Genomic DNA, 12,219 nt, shown 5'->3' with positions numbered 1-12,219 from the left:
CCCCTTTTCTCTAATATCTTGAGAAATTCAGCAGAGCTATTTTAAAGCCCTGGTTTTGATTCATGTGATCTCATACACGATTCGGTAGTGCTGCTGGAATCAGAACATGGAAAGAAAGCTCTTGGTGTTATTCATTATTACCTTTGCTTTGGTTTTTTCAGGATTATTATTGTCGAACCATATATGTGATATGTTAAAACTGTTAGGTATTGGCTAGGACAATTTTTTTACTTTTTCTTCTTGAAAGGAATTCTTTTCAACTTTTGCTACGTGTCGTTTACATTTCCAGTATGTGCGCGCTGTATCTTTCAACAAGAAGTATCTCTTGGGTTCAATTGCGTGGATAGGTCTAATAAACGAACTGAATGCATAACGAACGGCATATCTTTGTTGAAACAACAGATTCTAGTGTATTATTAGATAGGTGAAGCAAACATCAGAAACGCTTTGTTACAGTTGAATAAACGAATTAGTGAAGAAAAAGGAAAGATGTCGTATTTGACTTTTTTTTTTAAATAATATATGTGTGTGTGTGTGTATATATATATATATGTACTTATGAATGAAAGAATTTGGCTATATTGCTAAGCATCAGAGGGAGCAATCCAGTGTCTGCCATTGACAAAACTCTTGACCAGAAATCGATGGGCCGTATCGAAATCCAGCTCTGGAGCCCATGAAAGACCACGCAGTGATCCCATCCCTGGGCCCCAGCACTTGTACACTCCCAAAAGCACAGTCCTGCCATGAAATATTGCAATTTAAGCATGTCTTCAACACAAAAAGTATCAAAAGCAATAGGGCATGGATTCCATGTGCCGTATGTGTCTAACTTCGTGTTCTTTTATTTAAATAATGAAAATACTTTTTTTTTTTTTTTCGGTAAGTCATGAAAAGACATTATGTCATGAGAGGAAACTATGTGAAGCATAGCATGAGTACCCCAAATCGCAAAAACAGAACAATAAATAAAGAAATAAAGAAATATAGAACGTGAAAACGGTTAGTTTACCGATCCATTTTAAAAACTTAAATTGTTAGAAGGTGGATTAATAATAGTATTATATTTTAATAAAGAAAAGGGTTCAAGTTGGGTGGAACACAAATCATAATCATAGTGATCCGCCAATCCGGTGCTAACTGAATATCCGAGAGGCAACCATGACTTCTATTAGGCTTTTCTTTCCTATAAAGTGAGAATCTTTTGTCGACCTATTTGACTCTATAATGACTAGGAATTAAGCTCATTTACACAAATTATGACACCCACAACAAGATGTTTTAAACATCAAAGAATATACACGTGGACCCACTTGAAATCTAGCAAAATAATGAGGCCGGGTTGATATTGAAGCATGCATTATGACTTAAAATCTTTTTACCATATGATATGATGTGTGCATTAGCGGTGATGAATAACCAAAAATAAAGCAGCTAGCACTGGCTGTAGCTACGTAAAAGAGTTGTAGAAATAGGTAGCTAGAGAGACTACATATATGAGGTTTTAATCGAATATATATGTTAAAAGGATGAAGGTGGTTAGTTGATTACGTACTTGTTCTTGCTTGAGTTGAAGTTGTTGCGAATGCGATCCCCATCATCCCAGGCACCGTGGGCCACAATGTCATCAAAGTAAGTGATGGAGTAGACAATCCTCGCGTGTTGACCCATGGCCCGACCCACATAAAGTGGACCTGTACCCGTGACCCTGCAGTTGACGAAGGCGAAGCCCGTTTTCTCATTGGGAGAGTTCCTGTACTGAGCTGCTATTGATCCGAACTTGCTCGCTATTGAGTGCAGCTCGCAGTCCTGCAATTAATGCAATATATATTTACCCAATTATAATATCCATGCATGTATAATTAGCTAGCTAGGACGAAGACATATTATATGTATATATATATCGTTATTGTTAATGTATATTAGTAGAATTAATATAATTATTTAATTTAATTACTTTGTACATGGAACGGGCATTGCCAAAGATGAAGTCAATGGATCCTTCAATATAGCAATCCTTGAAGTAATGGCGGCCGGCGTCGTCGCAGAGAGTGTCTTGGGCTCCGTAGAAACCGCAACCACCGAAGTAGGCCTTGTCCCCTGATATCCTAAACGCCACCGCTTGCCATCCTTGCATCCCTGGCTGTGGTGCCGGTGCTGTATTCTACATATATAAACATTGTATTATGATATATCTTGTACTTGTTTTTCTTTCATGAATTTAGTCCAGCACCTCTAACATATATAACTTGTATTATAAAATATTATCCCTACCTTGAAGCTGATATTTCTGGCAGAGAAATAGTTGGCGAAAACGGTAACAGAAGCGGTTCTGTAAGTACGCAGCTGCTGGCCATTCGGACCAGGATCACTGGCTCTGTCATGCCACTCAATCGTTGTCACGTCTCTTCCTCCGCCTTGAAACGTTATGTACCGCTTCGTCGCCGGCACCACCACCTTCTCTCTGACCGCATATTGCAGACCGTGTCAAATATACATATTCTAAATAGATTCTACGTCTATATATAGCTCAATTGTTAAAGTTTGAATATAAAATAAAGGCCTTATCTACCTAACTATCTTTTAATTATGTTAGCTAACCTTAATTCCGAAACATTTTTCCTCTACTTTATTTTATTTTTTTTATTTTTTCGTTCAGTACTAGCTAGCGGCCGTAATTATAATGATTGTCAAATCTGCTTGAACAAAAGACAGCAAAAGTACTGTAGCAATGCTGTTTATAATGATGTTCAATTAATATTTGCCATATGCATGCCCAAAAAAGGAAATGGTTAATGTTAGTACTTGAGCTAGCTAGTACTACTACAATTAATATGTGGGGGAGAATTTTACATGTAGATTCCGGGGCTGATTAGAATGGTGACGTTGAGTCTGTTGTTCTCTTCTACTGCATCAACGGCGGCTTGGACCGACCGGAACTCGCCGGAACCATTGACGTCAACGGTGATTACGCGGTGTCCGATGGGCCCAATCCACTTGTGGCGATGCCTGCTTGAGCCGGTCACCTGCGCTGCATGATGAGATAGCAAGCAACTACTGCATAATACGAGGAACACCAGCAAAGATATCATAGAAGCCATTAAACTAACATTAAAAATTAATGATATCAAACAACTGAATTATAGAAGAGAGAGAGAGAGAGAGAGATAAGAATGAATGAATGAGCTGAGAATTATTGTCTGAGTTGAAGAGTTTGTTTGGCGGAGTATTATTGAGAGCAGAGTTGTGTTGGGAGGTTTAGTGCGTGTGTAATATAATATACAATTGGGAGAGAGAGAAAGACCGTACACACAATCTAAGTATCTGAGAGTAGTTCTCTTGGCTAGTACAATTATATATCTTGTATTTTGGGAAACAATATATGGGGTCCTTCCAACGGTCATTTTTTTTTTTAGCTACCTAGAGAAAAACATTTAGGCCAGCAGCTTATGCCGTTATATGATGGGGTTTTTGGTATTTAAACTTCAATTGAAGCTCTCCATGTGAGGGTCATTTTCTCTTTTCCCTCCTCACTCATGCACGTTCAAAAACTCAACTCTACCTCATTGTGGCTTGTACAGCTAATCTATACACACACATTAATTTCATATATATGGGTCGTTTTCATGTTATTTGGTCTCATTAATTCTTATTCTATTTGGTGCATGTTTAGCTATTTTTGTTTACGGTGTCACGCCCAATACTTGAATATATGATGGTCTGACAAAATAGTATATTTTATACAAGTTACTATATATTTAACATTTACTACATACTTGTTGTTGTATCACGTTCGCATTGCCTTATAAACGGTCATTTTTAGCCTCAATGTATCAGTGTTAGTGTGTCTGCTAACTGCTGTGCTGAGAGAAAGATGGTCCAGGCATGGTTCCATTCCATACCATTTTGTATTAATTAATATTATTACCTCTCTCTCTCTCTCTCTCTCTCTCTCTCTCTCTCTCTCTCTCTTCATATGTGGGCCCAAACTATAAGTTTTTTTGAACGTTGCCCCTCGCCTTCAGTTACCGGATAGTATTATTATGTATTCTTATGCAGCATGCAAAAACATCCAAACTCGAACAAGAACTAGATTGATTTTATGACGCATTTGCCCCTGTGGAATATAACGAAATAAATTTTTATGATGATTTATGTAGGGATAGGCCAATAAGGTGTGGCTGTGGGGCTCGAATCACAAGGAGAAGAAAAAGAGGGCCTTCTTTTTTGGCTTTGCTCAGAATGGTCAGCCACTATCATTACAATTATATACAGAGCAGCGATCCGTTGTGTCCTCCACCAAGGGTCCCACCCGTCTTTTCATGTCTGATGTCGGATTATCCCCTGTAGATAGTGCTTCTGTTCCTGTCGTTTTTCACCTCAACAGTGTCGTTTGTTTTGATTCCTAATTGTGTAATTGATTATCAGCTTCTATTTTGTTTCAAGTGGCTACATAATCATAATAATAATAATAATAATAATAATAATCTTTTTCCGTCATTTCCAATTGTAATTTTTGTTTGTTCCATTTAGGAAATCAAGATTGGAACAGTCTTTAATTCTTTAGCAATATGCTTCATAATCCAAAGAGATGCAAACTTTTTCACCAATTACAATTAGTTTGTATTTTTATATAGCACTTTATTAATCAAAAAATCAACCGGGGATTATGTTGGTTGTCCAAAGGAGACGACTCCCAAGAAGAAAAATGAAAATTGTGCTTGCAATCATTGGATACACAACTCAAAGAATATGGACTGTTTCAATTTCCAAATTATCATTCAAAAGGCAAAGGCAATAAGTAAAAATGAAATATACATCCCCACTCACTCTAAGAAGGGTCTGTTTATTTCGCTGAATTAAATTTTTAATTTGAGTTAAGATATGACTGTTTTTGAGAGATTTTTACTGTAACAAAAAAGTTAAATGTGACTGTTTCTAAGAAATTTTTACTGTAATAAAATTTGAATTGGTGAAATAAACATGACCTTAATAAATCTAGCAATCTTTACTTTCTACTTTTGTACCCTTTAACTATCTATAATCGCAAGGGCCTCTCTCTTGCTTAATTAGGCTGTGGATAATAAATAACCAATTCCTCTGCTCAAGTCCTCACCACGGAATTACAACTTCAAAACTTGGAGCAATATTGCAAACCCTCCAAGCAGTAGCAGGATAAATCCTCTTTAATTAGCTTCAGCAAGTGACTTTTTGAATGCCTCAATACATTACATGAGCAACGTCTAATCTATGATAGGAGGTTTAGCCTAATTAATTAATATTTGAGGTCTAGAAACAAAACAAAACAAAACAAAACAAAACAAAACAAAACAAACTCTGGTTTATGCCTTAATATAGCTTGCTAAACTGTGAAATTAGGAGAGAAGACTCACCCAGCCTTGGGAGAAACAATTCCTTTTCAAGTGAAACATGGAGACAATTCATGAGTTTTACAAGAGACACCCATATAAATGGTGCACAGAAAACTGCATAGCCAAACACGGACATAGCCCTCACAACGCCGTCTGGATACCAAGGAAATGCCATCACCAAAAGTGCGCCTAATATCCCAACCCAAGGTGCCAAAACCGGAAGCACTGGCAGCAAAAAGGCGTTGACGGAAACAAAGGAAAGCGCAAACGAACCGAGCAAGTAGAGACTCCAGCCTAATAGTGGATGAAGTGTGCGAGGAACGACGAAGAACGGCACTATGTAGGCTGCAACAATGGACCATATAGCTAGTAATTTGAGGGAGGTCTGTACAATGATTATGCTCTTATTTGAGCGCCGATAGCATAACTTTGAGATGTTGGGCCGCGCTAGAAGCGTCATTGCTATAAGTCCTACATACATCACCGTTTGGACTAGTACTGCTACCATCTCAGCGCCGTACCTGTCAATTATGTATGAGAAACTTTGGAAGTGCTTCAAGAGTACTACTTGTGACACGCTGACAGTAGTGATGATCAATTTGGAAATGGAAAGTACATTTGCTATTGAGTAAGGTGTGTTAGTCTTACCCTAGAGTTTGACGACGTCGTTCATGCCAAGAAATGCCTAAAGGCAGAACAGGCCAAGACCACCAATACCAGGGCTTCAACCAGGGTGCGCCCGGGAAGGTAATCACACTGTTCGATCCGCAAGGTACCCTCCACTTTAGTCTCAGATCTGAAATATATATTCATATGAAAAAATTGTTACCATAATTAGCTACAACCATGAAACTAATCATCAATATGTTGTTTAAATTAAACAAGTACTAATAGTGTGTGTCTATTACTGACAATAATAAGAAGCATCCATTTGGTAGCCAAGAGGCAGTCTGTAGGATCCATTGAGCTGCTTAACGGTGGCATTTGGATGAAACATTGGCTGATCAATTAAGTCTGGAAAGTAGCTTCCTATAAATCCCTGATCCGCACCATCTCGGCTCTCTCTCCCTCTTTCTGAGTCCTCAACCATGTCCTTGAACAACTCCATTGATGGCTGCAACAATCATTCAAATTTATTGTCAAAAAAAAAAAAAAAAATTTCTTTTCCTCATTTTATTTTTTTACTGGTTCTTTTTCTTACTTTATTAATTGAATAGAAAATCAGTTAATAACACCCAAAGGTGAAGAGTTACATTGTAATAAATTAGGGAATAACTCTAATGAATAGGAGAATCAAAATCCTTTATGCGGCAATATTGTACTATAATTCCCTCGAATTGTAAGAAACACGAAAACAATTTTCAAAAAGCCAGACTTAGTTTTTACTCCTTTTGTTCTTAACGTTTAATTAATTTGTGTGCTTTAAGTTGTTCTTAACTAATTTGCTGGTATAATCCGAATTTCTTGTTCAAGAATGTCCATTTAGTATCGAATGAAATTTTGCTCCAACATATACATGCGTGATTTCATAAATATTGTATAATATTTAGTGTTACCTGCAAGACAAAGAGGCCAGTATGAAAAATGCAGGGATTAATGAAGACTGCACAGAATTGTCCGCAGTGGAACAACTCATCGGTGTTTTGAAGGAAAAGGTTATCAGCATCGAGCATGACCACTCTGTCATATTCCACAAGGCTCCACGCATATATCTTGTTCAAGCTTAGCAGAAATCTCCAATCAAACTTGTGCCGATTCTTGTATGGATTATTCAGATTTTCCACTCGTACCACCTTTGCTCCGTCTTCCTCTTCCCTGCAACACAAACACATATATCCGTGAATCCGGTTCATTTCGTGCTAGGCAGCTCAACCTAAACCCTGTGGGCGGATCTACATATATACACCCCGAAGATAGGCAGGTCCGTATAGAATATACGTATATTCAGACCCTGACAAACATTATCCTTATAGATGTAAATATGTACTGTGCGTGTGTGTTTGTAAACAATTAGACGTCTCCAATTAGCTGATAAAAAAAGACTCTAATGATCTACCAAGCAAATTGAAAAAACTTTGAAAAAGAAAAGAAAGAGGCAAGTAAATGCATCGACTTACAGGGCATGAACCCAACGGAGAGGGACGTCGAGGGAGGCAATAACGACGAGATCGGCGTCCACGTGTAGTCTGGAGAGCGATCTCAGCAAGACACGTGTCGCCACGTAGAACTCGTAGTCCCTGGGCGTCCCCATGTACATCATCGTCGCGTAGGCGTTGGTCTGCCGCTCCGTCCTTGCCGACGACGTCGTTCCAAGAACGGCCACCACAAACACCGCGAACTTGTAAATATCATAATAAGCTTTCAAGGCTAAACTAGTAGTAGTAGTAGATGTTGAGCCCTTCATTTTCGCCATTGATCACCTTGATTTTTTTATTTCTTTCCACCCTTAGCGCATTGTCAAATGCAGTTCCATATATCATCAATATATATATATATATATTCTGTATATGATGATTTGCTGTCCGATTGTGATTCAAAATAGAGAGAGAGAGAGAGAGAGAGAGAGAGAGAGAAATTGATGCTTTGCTGTCTGATTGTGATTCAAAATACAGATTAATTTAATTATTAATGTGGAAGATTACTTTCTCATGAAGTGATCGGACTTGGATGTCATATGACAGACCAGAATTAGTAGAGCAATTGAATGTGTAAATGGTCAATGTTCTTAATGCAGCAGATTAATGTGTAAAATATTGTAGGTTTATTTAGGTATATATAAACGCCAACTTAACTAGACCGGCCGTTCTTATGACAGACCAGAATTAGTAGAGCAATTTAATGTGTAAATGGTCAATGTTCTTAATGCAGCAGATTAATGTGTAAAATATTGTAGGTTTGTTTATGTATATATAAACCCCAACTTAACTAGACCGGACGTTCTTATGTCGTATGACTGTATGTATTATTAATTACGAGTAGGACTTGTTTAATTCATTAATTTGAGTTGAGATATGATTTTGTGTAAGGGTCCGTTTAATTCGCTGATTCGAGTTGAGATGTGATTTTATGTAATAGCTTTTTACTGTAGTAAAAAAGTTAGATGTGACTGTTTCTGAGAGCTTTTTACTGTAGTAAAATTTAAATTTTAAACTCGAATTGATAAAATAAATGAGGTCTTAAAATTATTTTACTGTAATAAAAAATTAAATATAATTAATTTTTAAAATTTTATACTGTAACAAAACTCAAATTTTAAATTCAAATCGATAAAATCAAATGTTATTAATATCCTCAAATGATCATGACTCAAAGACATTATCTTCCGACTCTCTTTAATTAACACGAAGCTGCAATCACATGATGACAACTCTACGTGTTCAGGAATTTTTGGAGAGGCACCGCACCGCTTGTTCCCACTATTATAATGATATGATGACATTTGCACGGACAAGATGCGTCGCAATTAACATCAACTGCCCTTCCGACTTATTTGACCCGTTGTTGGTTGACGACAGGTCAGTCATCAGAATTGAAACGAGATTCTAAAAAAGTCAAGATTGACGCGGACGGACTTTTCTACACCCGTATGACAGGAGGCCTTTACCTATTGCGTTTATGAAACTATGATCTTATATTAGGTAGAATCTTTTAAATAAATATCATTTAAATGAGTGTAATTCAAAACATAATGAGTTTTTAAAAAAATAAAGTAATAAAATTAAAGATTATTTATTTTTTAAGTGTTTATTTGACTACCTTATTGATTTCTTATGTTTATTAAAATTAAAAATAATAATATTATGAATATAATTACTAAAATGTTCTTTTACATAATTTAATAATTATTGATTATATAATATTTCATTAAGGATAGACAAGTAAATTTAACAAAATGCATTCTTTTGATAATGAATCAATACTAAATGGAGTATAAGGATTGATATTTCTTTTTCTTATTCTCTATATTGTGTAAGGCCCACTAAATCTCCATTACTTTTTTTTTAATAAAAGACCTCAGCGAGAAAATTAGTAAATCCATTACTAATTTTATAAATAAACACATTATTAAATAAGAAAAAGAATTAGTTCTTACTTTAAATTTTCCTTTGATGCAAACTAAACATGCCTTAAATTCTTTAGAAATAATAAGAAATATGGACATACAAATTAATACCACTAGTACTACGCGGCTAATCAAGTCTCCAACCATACAAATTACTGTCTGTCAACTGTCCTACCGAAACATGCGTGCTCTTTTAATTAAATAAATCTCCAATTAAATAGGTTGTACTTTAACATAAAGGACCAATAAAATAGCAACATACTCTAAACCACTTAGTCTAAACATGCACAACTTACTCCTAAAAAACTTACCACATCTAAACAAATAAAACAAACTTAACGCCTAAAAACTAGGATGACACAACATCAATTAAATGACCACGTAACATAATCTTGACTAATTCAATAATCCCTCCCTTAAACTAATAAACATAGCACCAGTTTAATAACAATAGACTCTAAAGTCCCTCCCTCAAACTGAATCAACCAAAGTGCAAACTCCAAACAGCTTCCTTAACTTCTGAAACATAGGCCATTTGAGGGACTTGATAAATATATCTGCAACTTGGTTGTCACTCCTGCAGTAGATGAGATCAAGTGTTCCATTTCTTGTGAGATCTCTTAAGAAATGATACTTCACGTCAATGTGTTTGCTTCTTCCATGTAGGACAAGATTCTTGGAGAGTTTGATTGCTGAGCTATTGTCATAAAAAATTGTAGTAGGCCCTTATTTCTTGAAATGAAGCTCTTTAAGAAGTTTCTTCAACCATATAGCCTGACATGCACATGAAGTTGTAGCAACAAATTCAGCCTCTGTGGTTGATAAAATGACGATTGGCTGCTTCTTTGATGACCATGAAACAACCCCAAAACTAAGCATAAAGATCTTCCGATCATCTATATCTCCTATATAATCACTGTCAATAAAACCAAACAAATATGATTTTTCTCCCTTTTTGTAGAGCAAACCAAAATCAATTGTTCCCTGCAAGAACCGAAAGATCCTCTTGGCTGCCAGAAGATGCAATTCTGTAGGATTCTCCATGTATCTGCTAATGAGACTCACAGAATACATTATGTATGGCCTTGTTGCTGTTAAATACATTAGACTTCCCACAATTTGCTTGTAAAGAGTACTATCGACTTTCTTTCCTTCTCGATTTTTTCTTAGCTTCAAACCAAACTCAGTTGGTGTGCTTACAGAATTGCAATTCGTCATATGAAATTTGTCTAAAATTTCTTGCACATATCTCGTTTGAGAAATAAAAATCCTAGTAGCAAATTGCTTCACTTCAATACCAAGAAAATAGTGCATCATTCCAAGATCAGACATATCAAATTCAACCATCATGGATCTCTTAAATTTTTCAAACATGGCACTATCATTTCCAGTGAAAATAAGATCGTCAACATATAAGCAAACAATGAGCAATTTTCCTCCATCTCCAATCTTTGTAAAAAGTGTATGTGTCACGCCCCCAAACCGGGGTTAGTGACGTGGAGGCTCGTTTAGAAACTTAAACCTGTTTGAGAGAGAGATTAGCAAATATTTCAATTTCTTTCTAACCTAAAACATCCAGGTATTTCCAAACGAGCCCCCTTTTATTCAGAAGAAATTCAATTTCAAGAAGGGTGGTGGAATTTCTAACCAAACCAGTTTAAAACCACGTCCCTGGTATCAAGTCAGGAATTCCCACAGGTGTTTAGCATACATGAATATAAACAAAAATAAGTGTGATATCAACCACAGTCTAGTAATATTTAAGTTTACAATCCATAATCTTTTATACATGCCTTGAAATAAAAGATAAGAGGAAAGATAACTCTTCACTTTCCGAGGTCAAGTCCACGTCACCGGTAGTAGTTACCAACTCCGCACTACTCCTCGCGTCTCCTGGAGGAGTTTAATACATTTGAAAACAAGAAAGGTGAGCGAAAGGCCCAGTAGGATATAGTTTTATAAAGCATTTAAAATAAAGGTACTCACGGTTCGAAGATATACATCCGAAACCGATCATCCCTTTTTAGAAAAGGAAATACTTATAGTAGAAAATATATGTATAATGAAAGTGTGCAGCTCATCATACCACTAAACAAGAAGCGGCAAATATGTCTGTCTATGAAAAGTGCAGAGCCATTGTTCCACTAAACAAGAAGTGGATCCGTACGAGTTTCGGGACCTGCCCCCAAGGATGCGATTCCCACATCCCGATCTCTGTGGCCACCATGCGTTGTATCATTCCTTAAATATTTCGTTTTAAGAAATGATACTCTTTAAAATCTCATTTCCAAAATCATTGGAAAACTTAATAGCATTCTCATGCTATTCCTTTGAAATCATTTTCTTTAAACATGCTTTGTTCTAAAACATTTTCATTGGCCAAAATCATTTAAAGTGAGGCTAACAAGGATATGGATAAGAATATCCTACCTCTCGGATGTCAAACCTGGGCTAGCCTTCAGTTCTCCTAGCCTTCGCTTTCCTTAAAGCCTTAATACTTGACCTTCTCCACTAGCTTTATCACAGAAGCAATATCTTAGGAAGTATTTCTCATTCCTAAAACGAATTAAGTTGAATCATGTTTAATTGTTTCCTATTAGTGTGCCTTGACTCAAATCTAAATTTCACAATGATTTTATAATTCAGTTTGGGGGTTCTTTAAAAATTAGAATCCAATTCATAGGTTTGGTTTTTCCTATTTAATTTCAGTTTAAAAACAAGTTTCTAAAGAAATTTCGGCAGCATGCCGGCATAAATAGGAAAAATGCCAAACCTGCAATTCAA

At 36.2% G+C, this 12,219-nt stretch overlaps 3 protein-coding genes across 3 annotated transcripts; all 3 read right to left on the bottom strand.

Annotated features, from left to right (window-relative positions):
* Positions 1-412: 412 nt before the first annotated feature.
* Positions 413-3,101, bottom strand: LOC112094381 (probable pectinesterase 68). Its single transcript, XM_024175066.1, has 5 exons — positions 2,854-3,101; positions 2,275-2,464; positions 1,958-2,164; positions 1,556-1,809; positions 413-741 (listed from the first exon to the last, which is right to left on the bottom strand). The coding sequence occupies exons 1-5, from the start codon at positions 3,099-3,101 to the stop codon at positions 585-587; spliced, it is 1,056 nt and encodes a 351-aa protein (XP_024030834.1). The 3' UTR covers positions 413-584.
* A 2,050-nt stretch (positions 3,102-5,151) lies between these two features.
* LOC21395052 (putative glucuronosyltransferase PGSIP7) lies at positions 5,152-7,838 on the bottom strand. The gene is made up of 5 exons (XM_024175046.1): positions 7,490-7,838; positions 6,929-7,187; positions 6,285-6,486; positions 6,021-6,168; positions 5,152-5,893 (listed from the first exon to the last, which is right to left on the bottom strand). The coding sequence occupies exons 1-5, from the start codon at positions 7,783-7,785 to the stop codon at positions 5,350-5,352; spliced, it is 1,449 nt and encodes a 482-aa protein (XP_024030814.1). The 5' UTR covers positions 7,786-7,838; the 3' UTR covers positions 5,152-5,349.
* Positions 7,839-10,161: 2,323 nt separating this feature from the next.
* Positions 10,162-10,782, bottom strand: LOC112094380 (uncharacterized mitochondrial protein AtMg00810-like). The gene has a single exon (XM_024175065.1). The coding sequence runs from the start codon at positions 10,780-10,782 to the stop codon at positions 10,162-10,164; it is 621 nt and encodes a 206-aa protein (XP_024030833.1).
* Positions 10,783-12,219: the final 1,437 nt, after the last annotated feature.

Source organism: Morus notabilis, unplaced genomic scaffold (assembly GCF_000414095.1).
Source record: "Morus notabilis unplaced genomic scaffold, ASM41409v2 Scaffold448, whole genome shotgun sequence".
Lineage (NCBI taxonomy): Eukaryota > Viridiplantae > Streptophyta > Magnoliopsida > Rosales > Moraceae > Morus > Morus notabilis.
Note: the sequence above shows the minus strand (reverse complement) of the source record. Positions and strands in the feature narration are given on the sequence as shown.

Coding starts and splice junctions, on each gene's coding strand:
- LOC112094381 (XM_024175066.1), bottom strand. CDS start 3,101: ATGGCTTCTATGATATCTTTGCTGGTGTTCCTCGTATTATGCAGTAGT. Junction 2,165..2,274: donor CCAGAAATATCAGCTTCAAG/GTAGGGATAATA, acceptor TTATATATGTAG/AATACAGCACCGGCACCACA. Junction 742..1,555: donor TTCAACTCAAGCAAGAACAA/GTACGTAATCAA, acceptor ATTTCATGGCAG/GACTGTGCTTTTGGGAGTGT.
- LOC21395052 (XM_024175046.1), bottom strand. CDS start 7,785: ATGGCGAAAATGAAGGGCTCAACATCTACTACTACTACTAGTTTAGCC. Junction 7,188..7,489: donor CTCCGTTGGGTTCATGCCCT/GTAAGTCGATGC, acceptor TTTGTGTTGCAG/GGAAGAGGAAGACGGAGCAA. Junction 6,169..6,284: donor AATGGATGCTTCTTATTATT/GTCAGTAATAGA, acceptor TATATATTTCAG/ATCTGAGACTAAAGTGGAGG.
- LOC112094380 (XM_024175065.1), bottom strand. CDS start 10,782: ATGGTTGAATTTGATATGTCTGATCTTGGAATGATGCACTATTTTCTT.